We start from the raw sequence: 22,705 nt of genomic DNA, 5'->3' as shown, positions 1-22,705 counted from the left end.
TTAAATATTTATATAAAAATTTAAAATGGTTATTTTAAATTGTATTGATATTGAAAAATATTTTCAAAATATGAGCATAAGAAATGTCTTTCAAAAACATTTACATACAGACTCCAAACTCATGAACAGTATTTTATATCTCTGTGTAGTTGCATAAAGGAATCATTTCATGACAGGGTTTAGGAACTTCAACGGTCAATAAAGATGGTAAATTTTTAATACATTTTTTTGAAAAACAAACTGCATTTCCTGGAATAAGTGTGACAAACTGAAAACTGCTGACTAAGATTGGCCAGCCCATTTTCGTTAGAAATTCAGCACCTGCATACCTTCATGCACCTGACTCAGTCACTGTCCAGTGATAAATATACAAAAACAAAACTCTAGTTCAATGGTAGAGAGAATGTACACTCTCCTAGATAATCTTTGAGTTCCTTCTTTACCAGCACACAGCCTTTTAACCATCTAAGGACTTGTTTTTCATCTCAAATATTTTACATTGATATTCCCATGACCATTACCTGAAACACCTAACACATCAGGAATTCAATCAAATCAAGAATGTCACTAATGTCTTGGCAGGTGAAAGATCATCTTCACATGTCAAAGCACGACATACTGCACTTGTCATTGTAGCACAAACTGAATGAGAAGTAATGATGGTGTGACATATCCCCAAATGAAATTCTAAATATTGTAACTATCTCAAGTGAAGTGTCATTATAAACACCCCAAACACTGCTGTACTTAACAGCTGGGCCCTTTTTCATTGTCTGTTTATATTGGTTGAACATCACATTTAAAGGCCAAGGTCTGTCTATTAGATTACCCTACATGCCTGGCTATAAGATCATGAGATCAAGAAGTTATAAAAACATTTGCAAAGCTGGAGAGAGCCGATAAGAGAAGTATGATGATTTAGTATGATGAACACACTCCACTGGCTCAGTGAAGAGATTCCTTACAGAAAAACAGTAGGAGAACAGAGATAGTGTGTCCTCCAAGGTCAGATAATGGACTTGAATGTCATCTAAAGAGTTTAGTATCTTACATACAAAAACAAATAGGCCTACACTCACACAAAGACACATTGATATGACATACATGAACAACTGTAAGCAGATAGTTAATAGTGAGAACTGGTCCTTAAAATAAAGTGTTACTCTGTTTTGTCTCCTACAAACTATTTTTTAAAAACAATTAATCAAGACCCTTCTGCTTTGTCTCTATAGATGCAATTTCACTTTATACACTCCTCATGTAATGCTGCATTCATGACACAAATGCCTTTTAATCGGGTGTCCCTCACACTTTCCAGCTAATAAAGATTTCTTCACTGAGCTTAGCCTTCCCCTTATTAACTTGTTGTATAATGCTTTCCATCTCTATACCAGCAATTTGAATGCAAAAGCTTTTAAAGCACTTTCTAAAAGAATAAGTGTCCCTGACTGCTTTGCCCTCAGAAAGTCAAAACTCTTTTTGTGCATTCCACCCTGAGGTGATGTTTCTGTGCATGTCCTCTTGACTGATTCTGCTTAGACTATCTAGTCACAATTTTTCTGTGACCAAACACCTACTCACACACCATCTGACTGCAGTCCCAAAAAAAATGATTAGAGGAGAACAGAAATCATTACTGTCACACAGGTTGAGGCTTCATGGCCGAGTGTGTTTCTCCTTGACAGCGGGACAATGCTGCTTAAAGCGTGGGTAATTCTTGTAGACTGAGTCAGTAACAGGTATAGTTCTCTGTTGTCATAGTATCATGTCTCTAAGAAAGCTTTGGTCTTTGATCAAAGGAAGCATTAGTATCCTTCGATTCGGCCTACACAGACACTCAAACTCATAATTAACTGAATAAGATTTAATATGATCTATTAAATGAAAAGGACCTGAAAATGACCATTGATTGATATTGATTTGAAAGGTGTACGTCTCATTATTTTCTGAGGCTACTCCTACACGTATTACATCACTCACTCCTACCTCGACTACGATTGAAGGCTGAGTCACGAAGTTGAGGTGTTTTTTGAGCGCTGCGAATGAAAGATATCTAAGCAAATTAAATTCAGTGTGATGTCATTAGTTTAGTCATCCACAGCTATAGCCCACCACACATGACCCACTTCTGCCCGTTAAATCACACTCGCCCACACTGGCTCAAATCGCCATTGGCTGCTTGGGGAAGGCTGAGTAGGAGCTCTAGATGCTTCATTCATTTTGACACAGCCCAAATATGTGTTGTTTAGAAGTGTAAAATTGCCTAATGAGCCTATTACCAGCATAATGTTTCAAACACAATGGCAATTCTCGGCCCCTCTACCAGGCCTGTTGTTTTTTCTGTGATGTGATTTAAAGCGGTTAATTTCACTATATGATTTGCATCGGGCTGTAATTTTCATAAGCAGACGCAGGTTGGGTTTCTTCAGTTTACAGCAATTCACAGGAGGCGGAATGTAAACTGGCATCTCTGCTATTTCATAGTCCTGTTGTCAAGCATCGGCCGCAAAATTCGAAACTGAGATGTTTCAGGTGTGTGGCATCTCAGGCACTGTGCGAAAAATCTGGTTGTTCCTTTAGTCAGTAAACATTTAAAAGAATTAGCTTTTAGATCAGAGGTTTGGTATGTTGCTAACAATGAAGTGTGTAGAATGCACTGAGAGTGTCATGAAGATACAGGAAGTGCAGACAGTTTCTTTAGAAATTCCACCTTACTGAACTATGAGAAGTACATTTATTTAAAATGTTTATTTCTTGTTTAAAAACAATTTCCAAAAAAATTTACTTCAATTATCAAGTGAAATTTCAAAAGAACAGTATTTATTTGAAAGTAAAAAAAAAGATTTGAAAAGCCTGAACTGTCACATTTCATCACTTTAATGCGCCCTTGCTGCATAAAAGTATTTCTTTATAGAAAACAAACGTTGATAATGATGATAAGTTTCAATTCAGTAAGTGAGTCAGATTCTGATTTAGTAACTTCTCTGTTTGATAATGTCAGATTAAATCAATACAACTCCAGAAATGTTCCTTTTTAGAACAATTCATTAAAAGAATCGGCTCAGATGAGTCATTTTTGTTCATGAACTGGGCTACTCTGTTCATGCCGTTTGATTTTGAATCACTAAAAATAACCGATTCATTAGTTCATGAATTGGAAGAGCAATGCAGGAAACACTGATATACAGTTGAAATATGGTTTGATCCTATAAAATCATATACGGTAACATTAAGAGTCATTTCAGATAATGTCAACTAATGTAAATGACTGTATTTAGTCGATTCTAAAATGATTTCTCATTTTAAAAAGGCTTTTTTTTTCACCAGCATTCATACCATTCTATAGGCAACATTATACATGTAACATTTACCTTGATCTTCTGTGTCTACTATTAGTATAGTGTGCGTCTCACATGATCTGCTTGCCATAGACAAGTAGCTACACTAAATTCCTACAATGAATCATTGCGCCACAATCACTGAAACCATTTCTTCTGACTGAAAACATAATGCAAAGTTTGTGTGAAACCCAAAGAAATATTCCAGAAAAGGACTTTTCCATGGTCTCCAAGATGGTTTTCAATATGTGTTGTATATACAAATAACCTACTTTATATATTAAGCCAGTGCAGTTAGTCTCTCTCGTTCCTGTTGCTAAAAACAATTGAAGAACTAGTGGGGTCTTGCATGACAAAGACCATATATAAAGGGTAACGACACTCTGACAGACGGGTTAAAGAAAGAAAGTAAGGAAGGGGTGAATGTGCAGTGTTTGTCATTCTCTGTCAGAACTGGGATGGGATGTAATCCATCATTATATCATCTTTCATCCCTCAGGGAAAAAAAATGAGGAGGATAACAGAGTGTAAGCAGGGCTGGATGTACGTATAGGCACATAGGCACGTGCCTATGCTTGCTTCTCCCGGGGGAGGGTTTGGGTCAAACACAATGTAGAGATATATAATATTTTGTTATACTATGGATTATCTACAACAATAAAAGAACCAAAACCTCAGAAGACACTGAGCAAATAAATACAACAAACAATAAGGTAAAAAATTAAATCAGGCTTTCTCTGGTTTTCTCTCACAGATTCACACACATGCACTAGCGCACACACGATGACAGAAACTTGTCGTCAGCGCCGCCCCGCAAATTTATCAGTTTAACTTAAAGATTCACTATTAGTAGAAGCTGCTGCTAAACACTGCTGAGAGATGCAAGTATTCACACGTGTTTAAAATCTCTCTCTCTTTCTCTAATAACTGCATTAATAACTGCTTTAGCCTGCATATCAATGGCTCAAGCCTCTGTTATTAGCTCTTAAATGATGGTTTGAAATTTGCAATGGAAGGTTTGAGATGAGATGTGGAAAAAAAAATAGTTCAGCACATTTCAGGATGGAAACATGTCACATGTCTTGAAATAAATAATCTGAACAATGTCTTGTTCAGATTACTCCTGGCCATTTAATTAGAGAAATAACTCCCGAAGCGGTATGGCGTGTCTATTAATTGTATGGTCTTGACTCTTTCTGACTTCTCAAACAAATTAAGAGCTACATTTTCATTGAATAAACAGAAAGCATATTGCAATAGAAAACTCTATAACTTTTCCACTGGTTAAGAAATATATTTGTACGCTTGGGAAGTAATATTAGGCCTATTATATTAATAGGGAAGGGGGGCGAAAAATTTGTTTTTCCTATGTCATGAAAAGAGGTAAACCCGGCCCTGAGTGTGAGTGCGTGCACTCATCTACCCGGGAGCTTTTCTGACAGTTTCAAGACAGCATGAATTTTAAATAGAAGGCAAATAGCGGTGAATGACAGAGGAACATTGCACTCTAAATGAGAAGGAATCCAGAATGACATTTACAGGCAGTGAATCAGTCGCCTGAAACACATTACACAGTTGCTCATGTTTTCTTAATAAACCCCCTCAGAAAAACACCATTGGAGGTCACATAAAGCAGTCAGAAAGTTCCCACATTAGTGACCTGGAAGGACAGGTGAGGTGTGTGACATGCCTCAGGCCTTCTCAGAAATACTATCATGAGGAGGTATGCTCAAGAGCTCCAGGGGAATAACTTCAGGCCAGAGCAACTTGCAAAGGGGAAAATACAGGGAAAACCATGTATCATGTCATTTCTTCCTCAATACAAATGTTTAGCAAAAAGAGTTTAATAGTAATTAAATTATTTTGGTGAAGTAATTAAATTACATAGCAATAAATAAATGCTATAAAATGCTAATGAAGACAAGCAGCTGATTGGAATAATGGTCAATACAGTACACAGGTCATTGGTTAGTTAAGAAAAAAATATTTGCTGCTGAACTGTGAGGATCAAAATTAAGCATTCTCTTGACCTGCGTAAGAGCTTTAATATAGATTATTTCAGCATGAAGATAATTTTTGCTTTATTTGTGGCTGGAACAGACCATGCAGCCCTTTTTAATGAGCTAAAGCATGCCGGAGAAAAGGTTAAAGTGCGTGCTTGCTCTAGTAGCTTGTCTACTTTGTTTCTCATTTGTAAATTCCTCTGAATCGGCATCTGCTAGATGGCAAAATGTAAATGTAAATGTCTAGTCTTTGTCACTCTGTCAGGAATCTGCCCTTAACATGAAAGTCACCCTATTCAGAAGCGACATCCTGATCTGTCTAACATGCTAATTTAGAGTGAAGACTTCATCAGGGAAAGCTATAATAATGAATATTTCAGGAGTCGTTCACTTGAACACATGTTGTGGGTTTGGTGCCGGGGCGTATGTTCACTCTCTCTGGACACTGTGTGTCTCTGTCTCACAGTCACACACATAGAGACAGTGGTGTAACTGATGTGCAGTGCTGTATGATGTGATGAACACAGACAAGAAGTGTGGTCATTAATAGAGGACATGGCTCAGACGGCTCAGGGGAATGGGAGGAGATCAACATCTCAGAAAGAGGTAGAGGTCTTGATTGCTTTAGTTGATGTCTGCTTAAATGCCCAAAGGTATTCAGCCTCTTCATTCAGTATATCATACAGTATGTGAAAATGTAACCTCTGATTAAATGCACATTATAGACATTCATTCACAAGACTTTTTGCTTGTCATAAAACAACAAAGTTCTACTTTGATCCTTCTGTGTCTTCAGTTTTGAGACAAAAATTTTGCACAACTGCACCAGTTTCACTATCATCTCATTTCACAGCAGCCTCTTTATCAAATCAGACCTGCCTGGAAGTGAACTACTACTTTAACTCACTTTTATTGCTGCGTTTACTCAACATGGAGCTTTCTGAAATCGTATTCATTTTTGGAATGATTTTCAAAGGCAGCCTAATTACGATCACTAAGTGAGAGAACTCAGGGATAAAATAGCAGATTATGTAGCATAGTGCGGCTGTAATTTGTACAGAATGGAGTATGTGGAGAGAGTGCTGATTTCCCAGCAGACTCGGTGTGGGCTCCGTGCCTGTTTCTAGAGTGGATATACTCAAGTTGGGTCGGGTTTGGCTTGAACAAGCAGCCAAGGATAACACAGGGCAATGTTTCTGTGTGGCTTCAGCAAATTCAGCCTTCCGCAGAAATTGGGAGTTATTAAATATCCAAACATAGCCATTGATCAAAGGTGGAGGATGGCTGAAACTTCAGCCTTTTTAGCCTCGTGTCATGTATGCAAACTCATTACTAAAGCATTTCAGATGTAACTTCCTTCAAAACCAGCAGGAGTTGTCACGTCAGCAGCTGAAGGATTTAGAATCTTTTATGGTATCTCTATCTGGGTGTTTTTACAGGAATTTTTACAGGAAGATGCAATTTTCAGCTCTTAATAAAGTACTTTCTAAGTATAGAAATATAGAAATGGTTGAAAAATTTAATGGACCTATAATACAGAAATATCTATTTGTGTGTGTATATATATATATATATATATATATATATATATATATATATATAAAATACAAAATTAAAGTAAAACAGAATAAAAGAAATGTAAAAAATAAATATACCGAAATGATCAAAATATGAAACAAATTAAACAAAGACATTTTTAAAAATGCAATAAAATGACATTTACAAAAGAAAAACAATCTATATGTATATATATATATATACAGAGAGAGAGAGAGAGAGAGAGAGAGAGAGAGAGAGAGAGAGATGCATGTGACATCTTAATCCATGATGTGAATTCTGACACCTTTAAGCAAATGTACCGTCATGGATAACTTGGTTAAAGCACTCTTGTGATAAGAACAGTCTTGTGAGAAGGTTTTTTCTGCACATTGGTTACCGTGCAGTCATACATAGCGGGGAGTGTGGGTAGGAAGTGAATTAGGGAAACTGAAAGGGAATCTCAAAGCTTAAAGCTTCCTCCTTTTTTTAAAGAATAAGGATGTGAATTCACAAGTTGGCATGGTTACATGAATCAGTATTTAACTTCCATCTGCAAGAGTGGACTTGTTTTTTAAGAACTGACCAGCATGTCATTTTGATTCTGACTACACATGAATGCTACCAAGCATGAGATAAATGTGAAAGTTAAATGTATCTGTTTTCTGTTTTTCTTTCCAGTCTTCATCTGCAGTTTCATGGTGGCAGCACCCATTTTTGGCTACCTGGGGGACCGCTTCAACAGAAAGATCATTCTGAGCTGTGGAATCTTCTTCTGGTCCTTTGTGACGCTGCTAAGCTCCTTTATTACCAAAGATGTAAGTGCCATACTCTCTTTCCCCTTTACAGGCAGCAGCCTAAACCTTGCTCAGAACCAATCATGTCATGACTGTCCCTTTAGGGGAATTTTGAAAATATAAATGTAGTTTGTTTTTGCTCAGAAAGAGTTAGGTTTGTTCTTGCAGTAATAGTTGTCTATTATTAGAAGCAGAACAGCAACCCAGCCCAGCAGTAGCATCTCTTGAGCTCATTCAGTTTCTGGCTCATTTGAGAGCACTTAGAAACTACACTACTGTCATTCAGCATAGCAGGACCCATTTCACATATAATAAAAAAAAAACTCAGTGTACTTTATTATTTAGATGTCTCTCGCTCTTGTTCTCTCTCGCTCACCCGTTGCTTTTTTTTTTCTTTTGCTAAGATGAAATGATTAAATGACATGCTCACTTAGCATAACACTAGGCCTGTCTCAGAAGATCTCTTGGTACAGCTCTACTGCTGTTCGTCATCTTATATGTCTTCTCTCTATATCTTACTCTGTTTTATCCAGTCCCTCGTCATTAAGAGTCAAAAAAGGCACTAAAATTACAAATCAAAAAAGCATTTGTTGCCACTGGTATTTAAAACTAACGAGTTGAACCAATCTACCCTTTGAATATTCAAATCATTCAGAAGTCAAACACACTCATTTCGACTTAAAAGCCTTATTCACAAAAGCCAAGGCCTAGCTGTTTGCTGCGGTTAACATTGCTCTGTACATTATTATGTTTTATGTTTAATTTCTTATTTTTATTTTTTGGGTCATGCAGACTTTGGTCATTAATCATTATAAATCTTTTTCCATTATTTATAATTATTAATTTCCTTGACATTATTTTAATCATTTCTTTTGGCTTTGGTACTATAATGTGACGACATCAATGCCAATAAATACATTTTTCGACAAAATGTATATTTATAATATCATAGACAGTATAAGTGGAAGTTATGATATTTACTTTAGTCATTATAGTTACAGATAATACCATAAGAATAGAAAATATGTTTGACATGTATTTAAACAGCTTCTTTAAAATTTGCATGAACAGGATGATTCATGAGTCATAAACCTATGCTGAGAGAAAGTAAGAAAACATTAAAGACAATCTGAGTACGGCAGGCAAAACAACAACAAAAACAACAACATGAAAATTACACTGATGCTTGTCGTCTAGAACCCCTCACAGACCATCTCAATCAAAATGTATGTGTGCGTGTGGCGTAAGACTCCAGGGAGGTTATCGCTACAGAGATAGAGAGCAGAAGCTAATTAAAAGGCCATGTTAATGAGAGCAAGAGTACAAAATGACAACGGAGGAATGTTCCTTTTGGCTACGATACGAGATTATAGTGATATCTTGTGACATAGTGTGTATTTGTGTGCGGATCATGGCAGCCAAACGTCACGTAGGGGGGTTATATGCACTAATCCCCTCAATCTGCAATACTGAGTCGATACTGACAGAACAAGCCACTCTGCATCAAAGTCACATGATCCTCCAGGACCGCACACGCATGCACATATGCATACATGAGTGCGGAGACTGCAGATATCCCTTTATCTGTCAATCATCCGACCCACAGACGTGAGCTGTTATATAACGTTCTCCACCAAGAGAAATCTGCAGATCATCTCATATTTACACAGAGAACTTGACGTTCGGCTTCTTTTAATGAGATTTTGAATGTTGAATGTTAAACATTAAAACCGTGATCCTAAAAACAGAAGCAGGGAATATGAAGCGGCAAATGAAAGGGAGACTTTAGGATGTCTGATTCCCATGACCATATTTAAAATCATTGTGTCGCTTTTGTCAGATGACAAGGAAACAAAACATCAGGGGGTGTCAGTGGTGGTTAGATATGCACATATTCATGCAGAATGTATATGAAAGCTCATGTTTATGTATATGGTTTTGAGGGATGAGGGAAGCCAGACGTGTACAGTCAGTCCTACAGTACTGCAGCCTCACAGATGAGGCAGTTGTGTCAGCTTTGTTGTTCAACTTTGGGGGTTTCAACCACTCAACCACAAGCTCAAAAAAAAAAAAAAAAAAAATCTAATCGAATACTTAGAAAGAAAGTAATACCTAAATACATACAATTATATCTATATAAATTCTGTCAAGACAAAAAAAAAAAAAAAAAATTATTATACTTTGTAAGTATAAATTATCATTTTGTATGTACACATAAAAAAATTAAAATAAAATTAATAAATATTATATATATATATATATATATATATATATATATATATATATATATATATATATATAGTAATGTGCAAAAGTCTTAGACCAAGTATTTTCACCAACAAAAAATGGTTTTAAGTCACTTTTTTCTATCTTTTGCTGTAGTGTATCAGTAGTAAATATCAGTTTACATTTCCAAACATTATATTTTGCCATTAAATGTAATAATCCAGTGCGATTTTTGTTTGCACACACACACACACAGACACTTATATAGACCACCAGCTTCAAGTTCCTCCCATATATGTGTATGTTCAGCAAATGACAACCCAAACATAAAAAAACAAACAACCAGTCATCCACTCCCCCTCTTTGCCATCCCTCTATTCTCTTATTTCCTCACAGCACTTCTGTCAATAAACAACTAGCACATAGCTTTTGTCATTTTTGAGCATAGTCATGAAAAGCAGGAAAGGAGCCGAAAGAGAGAGTGAGAGGGAGAGGGAGGGATAGAGAAATCCTCTTTTAGTGCCAGAGGATAACCCAGCTTGCTGCAGTCTCTCTTTGCTGATTCCTGTCACGTACACTAAAGAAATTCCCCTGCTGAGAATTATGTAACATTCAACAGCAAGAAAAGTTGTTTTTGTTTTGGCTGTATGTCGTGGAGCTGCTGTCACACCAAAGACTGTCAGGTGAAAAAGAATAAAGGATGAAAAGCAGGAAAGGGAGTGAGGGAATCCCAGTAATGAAAAGTGACCATCGAATAGCTGAAGGACATGAGGAATGCAGCCTCTGTTTTGAAAGCATGGGATGAATTAAACGTCAATTCATTCATTTAGCAGACGTGTTTATCCAGTGTGAATTACAAATGAGAATTATAAATGCGGAAGCCAGTAACAATTGCAATGCACTGTTACAAAAATCTATTTCTAATAAATGCTGTTCTTTTGAACTTTCTATGCATCAAAGAATCCTATTAAAAAACACAATGAGAACTGTTTCTTGAGCATCAAATCTGCATATTAGAATGATTTCCAAAGGTTCATGTGACACCGAAGACTAAATTAATAGCTGCTGCAGCTCAGGAAAAAATACATTTTAAACCATTTTAAAATTGTAAGAACATTTCACAATATGACTCTGATCAAATAAACGCTGCCTTGGTGGAAGGACTATATAGCTATATGTGCACAAGCACACACAAGCATCTCATTAGCATTTACAAGAAGCTTGTTAGTACACAAAAGCCTGACACAACAGCATCTGGCTGGTCAGGTGGCTTTTTGAGCCCCCTCAGGAGATATCACACATCAAAGTCAGCTATGGCAGATCTGTATGTGTTTGTGTGTGCTATATATGTGCATCTTATCATAATGGGATGACCTGGTGTGTCTAGAGGGTTTCCATGTTCTCCTTACATTTTATTTCACTCCGTCAGTGCTGGGTGTGGCTGGACTCCCCACTGCTGTCAGACTGAGACCACCAGTGACATTCTACAAATTAGATATTATGAAGGAGAGTGAGAAAAAGAGGTCAGAGCGTAAAAAGAAATGGACTGTGAACACAAGCAACATTGAAATCTATAAGTAGTCTCCTCAGTTGGGCGACTGCCAGGATGACCCAAATTCTCCTCAGCAGTATGGATGTCCATTACACACTCACGGTTGAACGTCTTCACATGAACAACTATATATACAATGAGTCTAGGCCATTTCAGGGAAGGGTGGTTTCCTAGTCTGGCTTCCTTTCTCGCTGATAGAGGTCAGAGGACAACAGCCACATGTTCCCACTGTTTCAGAAATCTAGGACACTGCTCTTTGGCCATTAATACATGCTCAGTTTTGTTAAGAAATCTTGAACATCTAAAAAAGCCACACAAACTTGAACACACTCTCAATAGCTAAAACAGCTATTGTTATGAGGCAGTTGCCAATTGAATAGTATATAAAAGATATTGGACTCTTCTAATCATATGGCTTTTTTTGTTTTGCAGTATTATTGGTTGTTAGTGCTGTCCAGATGCTTGGTGGGTATTGGAGAATCAAGCTACTCATCCATCTCTCCAACCATCATTGGAGATATGTTCATAAATAACAAAAGGACCATGATGCTCTCTGTATTCTACTTGGCCATCCCACTAGGAAGGTGAGAATCTGATATTAATGACTGCAATAACACTGTATTTTCTTTCAGTTACTGTCTGATTGATAACGAATGCACATCCATTGATTTTCAAGTACAAAATGGCTAAAATTACCCATTTGTCATTTTTACAAGCTATTTTTAACAATAAATAAACAGTGAATTATGAGAACTCTAAAAAAAACTTATTAGAATAAATGCCACATTTAGCTTCAGTGAAAAAACCCACAATGATGATAGGATGAGTGTTGAGAGAATAGCACTTTAGCATTTTACAATAGCACTTAAGCATTGTAAGTCATATAATACAGTGTGATATCCAACCTGGTCATTTTATTGCTATTTAACCAGCCATGAGGAGAACTGTAATGTAAATGAAGACATTTCATGTCAGGTTAAGTGAACTGAAGCTGAAGGGAACAGCTTCTGACAGCCAGATAATTTCAGATACCATCTCAACTCAGTAAAGGTCAGTTGTGGAGAATTGGTCACCACCTCAGACGGGCCAAATAGACAATGATATTCTAAATCTGCTGCTGCTGCGAAAGACTTTAAGCTCACATATTACGCTCATTTAACACAGGCCAAGGCATTTTCTTTTGTTCACTGAGCTGGAAAAATAATGGAGAGAAAAGGGGGAAAATAAACAGGAAAGGTGATAAAAAAAATTCATGATTGTATGTGTGCAGCATTAACTGCATTATGTTCACATACAGGAGGCCATCTTGCAGTGTAACTATTCATCTAATGGAGAAGACAAACAACAACACTTGTTTCACAAAAAATTGCTGGAGTGAGAAAAATGCATGGTTGTTCCCACACTGGACTTATTAAATGAAATATCTGAACGCAGCAGCTGTCACCAAAAGACCTGTTCTGAGAGCTAGTAATAGTATCGATGAGAGACTGAATGCAGTTAGAGGAAAGGACAGGATGGAAAAATAGCTGTCCCAGGAGAGTTGAGGTATTTGCAGGCTAACTGGGTTCTGCCATAATAAAGCGATCAACAGTACGAACAATAAGAGGTGAAAGACTAGAATTCTGTAGTGTGCCGCCTCGCTTCCTGTCTAGAGCCATGTTTATCTGCACTCAGGTTGTTACTGTTTCCAGGAAGTGACTTCAGCCACGAGATAAATGTTTAGCAGGAAATTTGAGTCCTCTTATGGACATGGAAAACACTTTTTAGAGTAATACTGACAGCTTGTGTACAGAAATGTATAGACATATAAAATTGGTAGGACCAAATCATATTCAATGAATAAACAGTTAAGTTTAGTGCGTTAATACATTTTAAGTAAGGTGTTCTTGACATTGAAAGGCTCATGTTGAGAGCAATATGTATTAGCTGATAAGCTCCAATTGTTTGATGGGTCAGGTCAGTCCATCATTTGGATATTCCAGGGGCAGTCAAAGATAAACAATGTGCTTTACCTACTGAGCGACAGCCTGGCACGAGCGTCTGGGAACACAGGAAGTGGGTATGAGGATAAATGCTGGGAGGGACACTCCAAACTTAAACAGAAGGATTCCAACGCTGCAGTTATGTCCAAGCCTGATTTGCCATAAAAGTAACTGCTTTTCCAAAACACTGTTAGTAAAGAGTATTCCTTAATAAATGCAAAATACTGTTGAGAATTTTGGGGTGTCTTTGGAAGAAGTTTCTTATGTACACGAAGGCTGGATTAATTTGATCAAATTAAAAATAAATATAAAAGTATTATAGTGAAATGTTATTACAATTTAAACGAACTGTTTTCTATTTCAATTCTTTTAAAATGTAATTTATTCCTGTGACACAAAGCTGAATTTCCAGCAGCCATTACTTCAGCCTTCAGTGTCACATGATCCTTCAGAAATCATTCTAACATCTGACCGCAAGCTTTTGAACAGTAGTGTATGTTATTAATCAATACTGTGTGTGTCTGTCACACTCTGGCCACAGTGAGTTCACACAGCTTGAGTGCTGCTGTCATTCAAACAAAGACTTGAAAGCAAAGCAGTGTTCTGAAATCAATTCTAATCTGGGTTTATTCATGATAATATACTACAAAAGATCAATTCAGCTTGTACCTCTTGTTTCTTTGGTTCCACACACCTTCACTAGTGCACTAGTGACAACATTGTTATAAACCTTAAAATAGCAAAAACTTTTCATTTCCTTTTGCACAGCAGTGTGAGAGGGTTGGTAACAGATGTACAAACAAAGGATAGAGACAGACAGACAGACAGAGTGAGAACGAGAATAACAATGAATCTGATGCAGAGAATATGGTGGAATACTGTGGAAATGAAATTTGAGACCTGATGGAAAGAATAACAGCAAGATGCCCAATAAACTTTTTTTTTTACACAGACTATGACCAAGAGGAGAAAACAATTCATACAAAGTCCGATGACAGGCGACTCAGTCAAATAACATCAGTGACAGTCTCAAACCAGATAATCTGCATACACAGACAGAGTATACAGCGAGAAGTGTTCACATGTGCTTCATGCACACCGAGATCATAACAGGACAGTTATAAACTTTGTCAGACTGTAAACAGGATGTAGAGCTGAGAGAGTTTGGTCTACGTCTGAAGAGATACCAACAGAGTTGAAATGATCCCACCTTGAGTGGCCGTCTTCCTCTTTTCCTGAAATCACTCTCTGTCAGGCAGTCTCGCCTCAGAAGGACTAAAAGACACGAGACACATGCACTCTGTAGCCATATCCTACAACTTCAGACAGGGATTCTCAGAATTAGGTCATGCAAACGTTTGATGTTAGAATTTTAACCACAGTCTCCAAATCCATCCAAAAACCCAAGCGACACAGTGTGGGAAGCTGGCGTCTCTCCCCAGTCATCTCTCTTTCTCTTTCCCTCGGAGCAGATCTGTCATTCTAAACCCCTAAGTAATGTTGTAAGTAATGTTAAGTGGTTGACTGTCTTACATAGCCAGAGGTGATGTTCAGTGTAAAGTCATTATCAGTGGCATTAGTATGCATGCTGAGTTCAGCCAGAATAAAAGTTTTAGGGTACATGACACAACTTTGGGAGGGAAAGACCAAGTGAAGGAGGCGGGCACATAGCAAAACAGCTTTTTAAAAACTTTGAAGTTGGTCAAATAGCCTGGTTTTGAGGGGTTTAGGGCACTTGTCAACTACATTCAAATTAAAAACTTAAGTAAACTGAAAATACAAATTGAAAATAAAACAGAAGTTAAAACTTTATTAAAACGCAAAACTAAAATAACCCTGGCTTATACCAGCTATGACCAGCATGAAGAGTGTATGTTTATTCCTAGAATATGATATATTTGCTTGTGTATAATGACATGTTTTGCTCTCTCTCCGCAGCGGTCTGGGCTACATCCTGGGATCCATCGCTAAAGATGCTGGAGGGCATTGGTACTGGGCGCTGAGGGTAAGAGCTGTTGAAATGTCTCAGTTATGTTGTATCAATATTTTTGAGGAAGCATGCAGAGCCTCTACAAATACACTCAAGTTCCTATCGTTCAGGTTAAAAATATCCCTAAAACCCATGGCAGACAGGTGAATCCCAAAGCACCTTTGGCCTGTCTCTTGAAAAAAGAAACATAACATTCCTGCCCTCTTTGAAGCCTGTGGAATTGGCACTGACAGCCCAGCTAGATTAAGTGCATTAATTTAGCATTACCTCCAGCTCTCTCGGGTCCCGCGCATACACGCTACCCGTAAGTAATGCAAGAACAAGGTTTCCCCAGTTCTCACTGCGGTCTTTGTGCTGCAGAGGCCCTGGAGAAGAGGGGGCTCACTTACACAGACCCTTTTGTTGTGGGATATTCCTCAGTAGCCTTGATGTATCACAGCACTAACCAAAAGAGAGGAGCTGAGCACCTTTTAATGCAGCTAAAATTACTAATTTATGAAATGATTGAGTGAGAGGAAGAGCTGTGGCCTGTAACTTGTTGGGCAGTAAAAGAGAGCGAGAGCCAAAACAACTTTTCAGAGAAAGTGAGAGGGCTTTAGATTCTTTTATCCTTCACTAGCTCAGTGCTGTTTTAAAACAAGCTTCTTCGCTTGTTCAGTTTAAACATTAACAGGTGAATGCTCAAGTTGGGCTTCATTACAAGTTCCTTTCGTGGGGTCATAAAGAATCCACCGAGGGTCTTATTGTGAACTTGAATTACGCTTGATGTGTGGCTGCCTCTTAAAACTCCAACGAGGTTCGGCTGTCGAGCTCTTAGGCCTAAAAGGAGACTTTTAAAAGAAGTGTTAAACCCTCTCAAGCTTACCAAAACACCTCTCTACACAACAGTTATGTGACCCTCAGGAACATGAATAGCTTTATTTGGAGTAGTTTGTCGGAACACTTTCGCAAACAGTATTGGAGCGCCATTGTTTGAGCTCTTGGATGAAGTAAAACATTCCATGAGAAGACAATGCTCGTGGTTTGGTGGACTGTTTATCATCACTGGCACTTTAAGTGACTATAAAAACAACAGTCAGATGAAAAGGTAATCCATATCGCCCATATCCTGTTTTGAGGGGGAAAAACTTTTTGTTGCCACTTTCCGCTTGTTTTGCAGGGCCCTAAAGATTCAGTCGCCTTCCGTTCTCAAATAGGGAGTGTGTTTTAATGATTTATTTATTTAATTATTGAGAGCAATATCAATCTTCTGCGGGTCGAAGAGTGGAAATGCCAGGAGAAATAGCACCTTGATCTCTCGATCTTAGATTACACTTGCTCTTTGGCATCCCAGCTCTAACCTTAACAAGCACAAAAGAAGCTACAGTAGCTTGAGATTAGCAGGAAAGGGTAACATCTCTTAATACTGAGGTAGAGTCAGAGTTCAAGATGACTGATCAACGCATGCTTTGATATGAATCGAGACCAGAGAGACTGTGAGGCATGTCCCAGTGTCACTGTCAGAAAATAGGTCCGCTGCAAAGACCTCTTTTATGGTTGCTGGGTTTTCTAGTTATGGAGGGATAACAAGGCCAAATCCAGGCTTTACAGACACTGCAGCTCTGTATCAAAAGCACTGCAGTGCACACAGAGACACATTTAGTCCACAGAATCACAGTGTAGTTCAGAAAACAGCAACACGTCAATGGGACGCAGTGATCTGTTTCACTCTCTTGTTATTCGCTATATTAGATTTATACTGCTGAATACTGTAAAAAAAAAAAAAAAAAAAAAAAAAAAAAAAAAAAATATATATATATATATATATATATATATATATATATATATATATATATATATATATATATATATATATATATATATATATGAATAATAATAATAATAATTATATATATATATATATATATATATATATATATATATATATATATATATATATATATATATATATATATATATATATATATATATATATATATCATATTCACCAGGGTGCATTTATTTGAGATCATTAATTATCATTAATTTAAAATTACTGTTTTTTATTTTTAGATACTTAATTTGCGTCTTTCTAAATTATCCTTCAGAAATCATTCATAAATACAGATTTAGTGCTCAAGAAACATTGGCATAACATAACATTTATCAATGTTAAAAATAGTTGTGCTGCTTCAAATTATTGTGGAAACTGATAATTCTTATTTTTATTTTTTAATGAATAGAAAATTCCAAACAAAAGCATTTATAAAAAAAAAACAGTATATTAAGATAAAATTAATATATAAGTTACTTTAAATGTGTTATTTTAAGTTTAAATAATGAACTAGAAATTAAGAAAAAAAATACTGATTAGTAATTTGTGTGCAGTACAGCTGACTAGATCTTTACAAACAAACCCATAAGAGACACAATTTTGAGCAGAGCTTTGCATTAATGTGCTATAAATGATCTCCAGGAGGACTGCGCCTGACAGACAGAATTGCTTTGGCTTTCACAAGCGACAGAGGCGCTTGCACTGCTTCCATGCGGGCGAGCGAGCCAACAAACACGTACACACACTGCTGTGCTGTAGCCATCAGGAAAGATGATAAAAGAGATAATAGCTCATGGCCTGGTGGACCACAGCTGCTCCCTCACAAGGAGAAACTGAGAAAGAAAACGAGAGGATAGAGTAAAGAAACATCACCTAATGGAGTCCACTTCACACTTCAGTCTAGTGCACTGCCTACACTACACACCCTGATGTGAATAGAAATAAAACTCATCTGTAACATACTAAACCATAGGCTAATCACAAAATAACACCGCCATTATGGGCTCAACGAATAACTTGCTAGACCAAACAGGATGTGAGACAGATTCTTATTGTTCAGCGCCCAAGATTTTGTTTAACAGACAGTACAGACTCACAGAATACAAGCAAAAATGTTTAGTCTAGTTACAGCAGCGAGTACTGCACTGAAAACTTTCTTAAGCAGTATTTTGCATTTTCCCAGTAAAAACATCTAAAAAAATTTGCAGTAATAATACTTAATTTTTATTTATTCTTAGCAAATTATCAATGGAGTAGAAACAAATTTATTTAAAGGTGCTGTAGGGAACTTTTGTAAAAAAAAATATTTTTTACATATTTATTAAACCTGTCATTATGTCCTGACAGTAGAATATGAGACAGATAATCTGTGAAAAAAATCAAGCTCCTCTGACTCCTCCCAGTGGTCCTATTGCCATTTGCAGTTACAGACCGCTCCCGGTAAGAAATCAACCAATCAGAGCTGCGGTCCGTACCTTTGTGATTCTTCATAGACATAAACAGAGAGAAGTAGGCTACGATGTTCTTCCGCAAGACGCAAGCAATTCTGTTTATTAACCGATAGAGCGTCAAAAGTTCCCTACCGCAGCTTTAATTCAAAATATATTAGCAGAAAACATAAAATCTCAAGTACATTCATCTTGTTTCAAGATGTTTAGACATTTTACCGGAAAACAAGACAGACATAAATACATTATAAATTTTTTGTTAATCCCTGTTTTCCCCCCTTCTGTGTCAAGGTTTCTCCGATGTTGGGGTTGATTGCTGGGACACTCGTTCTCATTTTTGTCCCTGAGCCAAAGAGAGGGAGTGCTGACCATATCGCTGGACGTATGCAGACTCGCACTTCCTGGCTCTGTGACATGAAAGCTCTTGCCAAAAAGTATGCCAAATGTTTATTCTTTTTTCCTATTCATCACTCAAGAATGTAATGAACCAGATATTCAGGATTGGGGCGTACAAGATGTAATCACTTAACAATCAGCCATCGAGTCTGAATATTGGATCCCTCAAAGTCTATCGTTTTTATGGTCCTGCAGTTTTTACAGTATCCCGTGGTTTGACCAATTATAGTTTCAGTTATAAATATATTCTATGATTTGAAACGATTAAAAAAAAAATCATGATTCACATCTTTGTTGTGGCCAAAAACGCATACAGATGAAGAAAAATGCGAATGCAGAAAAACGTAAGAAATTATGCATAGTAATTTTTCATTTTCTTTCTGCTCCCCAGCCGTAGTTATGTATTTTCATCTCTGGCATCGGCAGCTGTGTCTTTTGCCACGGGGGCGTTTGGGATCTGGATCCCGCAGTACCTGGTCAGAGCTCAGGTGGTGCAGAAGACAGCAGAGAGCTGCACCTCGCAACCATGCAGCAGCACAGACAGGTCCCAACATACACTTGCTGCTTAAAATGTATTGCACAAATACAGACATTACAGTTTTGACAATGACAATATTTCTCTCTCGTCTCCAGTTTGATATTCGGAGCCATCACCTGTGTGACAGGACTGTTGGGAGTGGTGATCGGTGCCGTGACCACGCGGCTCTGCCGAAAGAAGACGGAGCGTGCCGACCCGCTGGTGTGTGCAGTCAGCATGCTGGGCTCTGCTATCTTCATCTGCCTCATCTTTGTTGTGGCCAAGAAGAGCATAGTGGGAGCGTATGTAAGTAGCCAACTTCAAAATGTATGTGTGCATGCATATTTACAGAATTTGTGCTCTGCATTTAACCCATCCAAAGTGCATTACACACATTGGATGGGTTAAATGCAGAGCACAAATTCTGAGCATGGATCACCATACTTGGCTGAATGTCACGTCACATGTATGCATGCACAGACACACAGAGAGCAGTGGCAGCCATTTATACTCCGGCACCCGGGGAGCAGTATGGTGTTCAATGCCTTGCTCAAGGGCACCTCAGTCGTGGTATAGCCGGCCCAAGACTCAAACTTACAACCCTAGGGTTAGGAGTCAAACTCTCTAACCACTAGGCCATGACTTCCCCTTCCTCCTTAAAAAGGATTTTATGCAGTGTATTATAAATATCTTTTTTAATTGCCTTCCATGGGTTACAATTTGATAATCTGTTACAATATTCTTCATGTAAAAAGCTCTTGTTATATTAGTTGGCATGGAATTGTGGTGCAAACACTGAGATTCTCTCCTGAAAGGTTGCTTTACACTGTGGCCTGAATATCTCTAGTACAACTCCCTTCTGAATATCCTTGTATTATAATGAGTCCTCTCAGTCAAATAAGGTCACTTCTATTCAGAGTTGTATGTAAGGCTTTAAACGAAATCAAATCTGTTGCATTCAGTAGATTTAACAGCCATAGTTGCTTGGCAGGGTTGTTAGGTCCAAATCCAACACTAAAAGAATAAGAGCGACGGGCGCTGTGTAGGCTACTTGTATAATTGGCATGTAAGGCAGGAAAAGGGAGCAGTTTTCACAGGTACTGCTAAGAAACAATGGGCTGTGGCATTTCTGAGTCACTGATAAGGAAAAGTTATGCTGCATAAGAAAACAAAATGAATCTACCAGGTCATGCTTGTTCTTTAAACAAAAACAGGTAGGTCAGAACTGAATGCAGCGCGCTCCCTAATGGGTCAAGCCTGACTGGGAATCTCTTAAGTGTTTTTGATGAGAAGTCTGGTGAGAAAGTATTTTTAGGGGCTGTTTGTCTTTCCTATGAACAAAACAATCAAGTACATGTTATGCTTGAGAAATTCTAAGTTTGCTCACTGTTAGTCACCTTATCTTAAATATAAAGGACTGGTTACTAACTGTACCCTCAAAATGATCTGGTTTTGCAACCTCTTGTGCCTTTGTTAAGTGTTCTGTTGACTTTGAATAGATTTATAAAGCAGACAGTGGGTAGAACAGGCTGCTCAGGTGTCTAGTTGGGGTCACTTGAATTCACACAATCTATAATAAATAGCACAAGGAAAGAATAACAATTTATAGTATAATAAAAGTGATTTAATAATTATAAAAAATAAAATTACATTCCATAAAAAATGCATACTGCTGTTAAAAAAATTGGGATCAATACGATTTTTTAAAGATATTAATAGTCAGTAACATGTATTAAATTGATCAAGAGATCGGAAATACATTTATAATGTTACGAAATATTTCTATTTGAAATAAAGGCATTTTTTTTTTTACTTCAAAGAATCGTGATAAAAAGTATCACTGTTTCCACAAAAATATTAATCAGCACAACTGGAGTAATGCACTGAAGTCTGGAGCAATGGCTGCTGGAAATTCAGTGTAAAATTTATCAGAGAAAATACATTTTGAAAAATATTGAGATAGTACATTTTTACTTAAAATTGTAATAATATTTCACAATATTATGGATTTTTTGGATCAATTAAATGCAGCCTTAGTGAGCATAAGAGGCTTTTCCAAAACAATTAAAAAAGTTCTGACCCAAAACTTTTTTGAACTGGTGTATAACGTCATTTAAATATAAATCACAGTTATCTCACTAAACTTGTTAAACTAAGCTTTATCACAGTAAATTGAAAAATGTGGAAATGGAAAAAATGCATGCCTGTCAGTCTTACTGAGAGCAACAGGGCAAGTTTTACAAGTATTTATAGAATTGAATGACACATAATTTGGACCACTGGCCTTCATGCCATCTTGTCAAAACAGGTAACATTACAGCGTCAGTTCTGAGTAGAAATATACCCAGCTCCCAACTAAAGACATGAGCGCCCTTTCAATCACTTGTCAAGAGGCTTCTATAATTACATCCAAATGGAGCATACAAAAAAACAAGGAGTCCTAAACTTTAAGGAGGGGAAATATTTGGAGGGAGAAAATTTGATAGTGACAGATGTGCAGTCTGAGAATGTGACAGCACGCTGAAGCTCTTTCAGGGTCTGCTCCAGCAGGGACAGTTGATGTCTCGTCTGATCACACTTCAGCCCTTAACCAGAGTCCTGCAGGGCTTTATAGTTTTAGCTGTCTGTCCATCCGTCACGCTGTCTGAGCCTCAAGTCATTTTGGGACAGAGTTTCATAAATGTCCGAACAAACACACACACTTTCACACTTTAATTTCCTCACCTTCTATTCAGATATTCTTTCACACCAGCATAGAAATGGAAGGTTCTAGACCCATAAACTTGCTCAACATATCACTCTGAGCCCAACATAAGACCCTGTCAAAGTCAGAACGGCCACTTGAACGATCAAATTCCCCTGCAACCTACAGTTCTTCACACGGTCCCATCTGGTTTGACCCCAGCAGCTGCCGTCAGTCGCATTTTGGCCTCAGAGACGTGGAAAGAGAATCTACATTCTGTCAAGTCACTGACATTAGTGGAGATATTCAATCCTTGTGTCTCAATCTGACATAAGCACCTTGAAAATCCAGACCAGACACTGAAGGATATCAGTTCATTTGTTTGGGAATGTTGAAGTCAGCTAGTCTGTTCTCCTGGGGTCAG

The 22,705-nt window shown here is 37.5% G+C and overlaps 1 protein-coding gene across 1 annotated transcript in view; it reads left to right on the top strand.

Annotated features, from left to right (window-relative positions):
* Positions 1-22,705, top strand: part of LOC113074743 (protein spinster homolog 2-like) — a 65,300-nt gene that overhangs the window by 29,795 nt on the left and 12,800 nt on the right. Inside the window, exons 3-8 of the mRNA XM_026247551.1 lie at positions 7,559-7,695; positions 11,885-12,036; positions 15,373-15,439; positions 18,977-19,119; positions 19,473-19,625; positions 19,715-19,904. Of these exons, the coding sequence (XP_026103336.1) occupies positions 7,559-7,695; positions 11,885-12,036; positions 15,373-15,439; positions 18,977-19,119; positions 19,473-19,625; positions 19,715-19,904 (842 nt within the window). The remainder of the gene's footprint in view (positions 1-7,558; positions 7,696-11,884; positions 12,037-15,372; positions 15,440-18,976; positions 19,120-19,472; positions 19,626-19,714; positions 19,905-22,705) is intronic.

The sequence above is a fragment of the Carassius auratus genome, chromosome 5 (genome assembly GCF_003368295.1).
Source record: "Carassius auratus strain Wakin chromosome 5, ASM336829v1, whole genome shotgun sequence".
NCBI classification, from domain to species: domain Eukaryota; kingdom Metazoa; phylum Chordata; class Actinopteri; order Cypriniformes; family Cyprinidae; genus Carassius; species Carassius auratus.
Note: the sequence above shows the minus strand (reverse complement) of the source record. Positions and strands in the feature narration are given on the sequence as shown.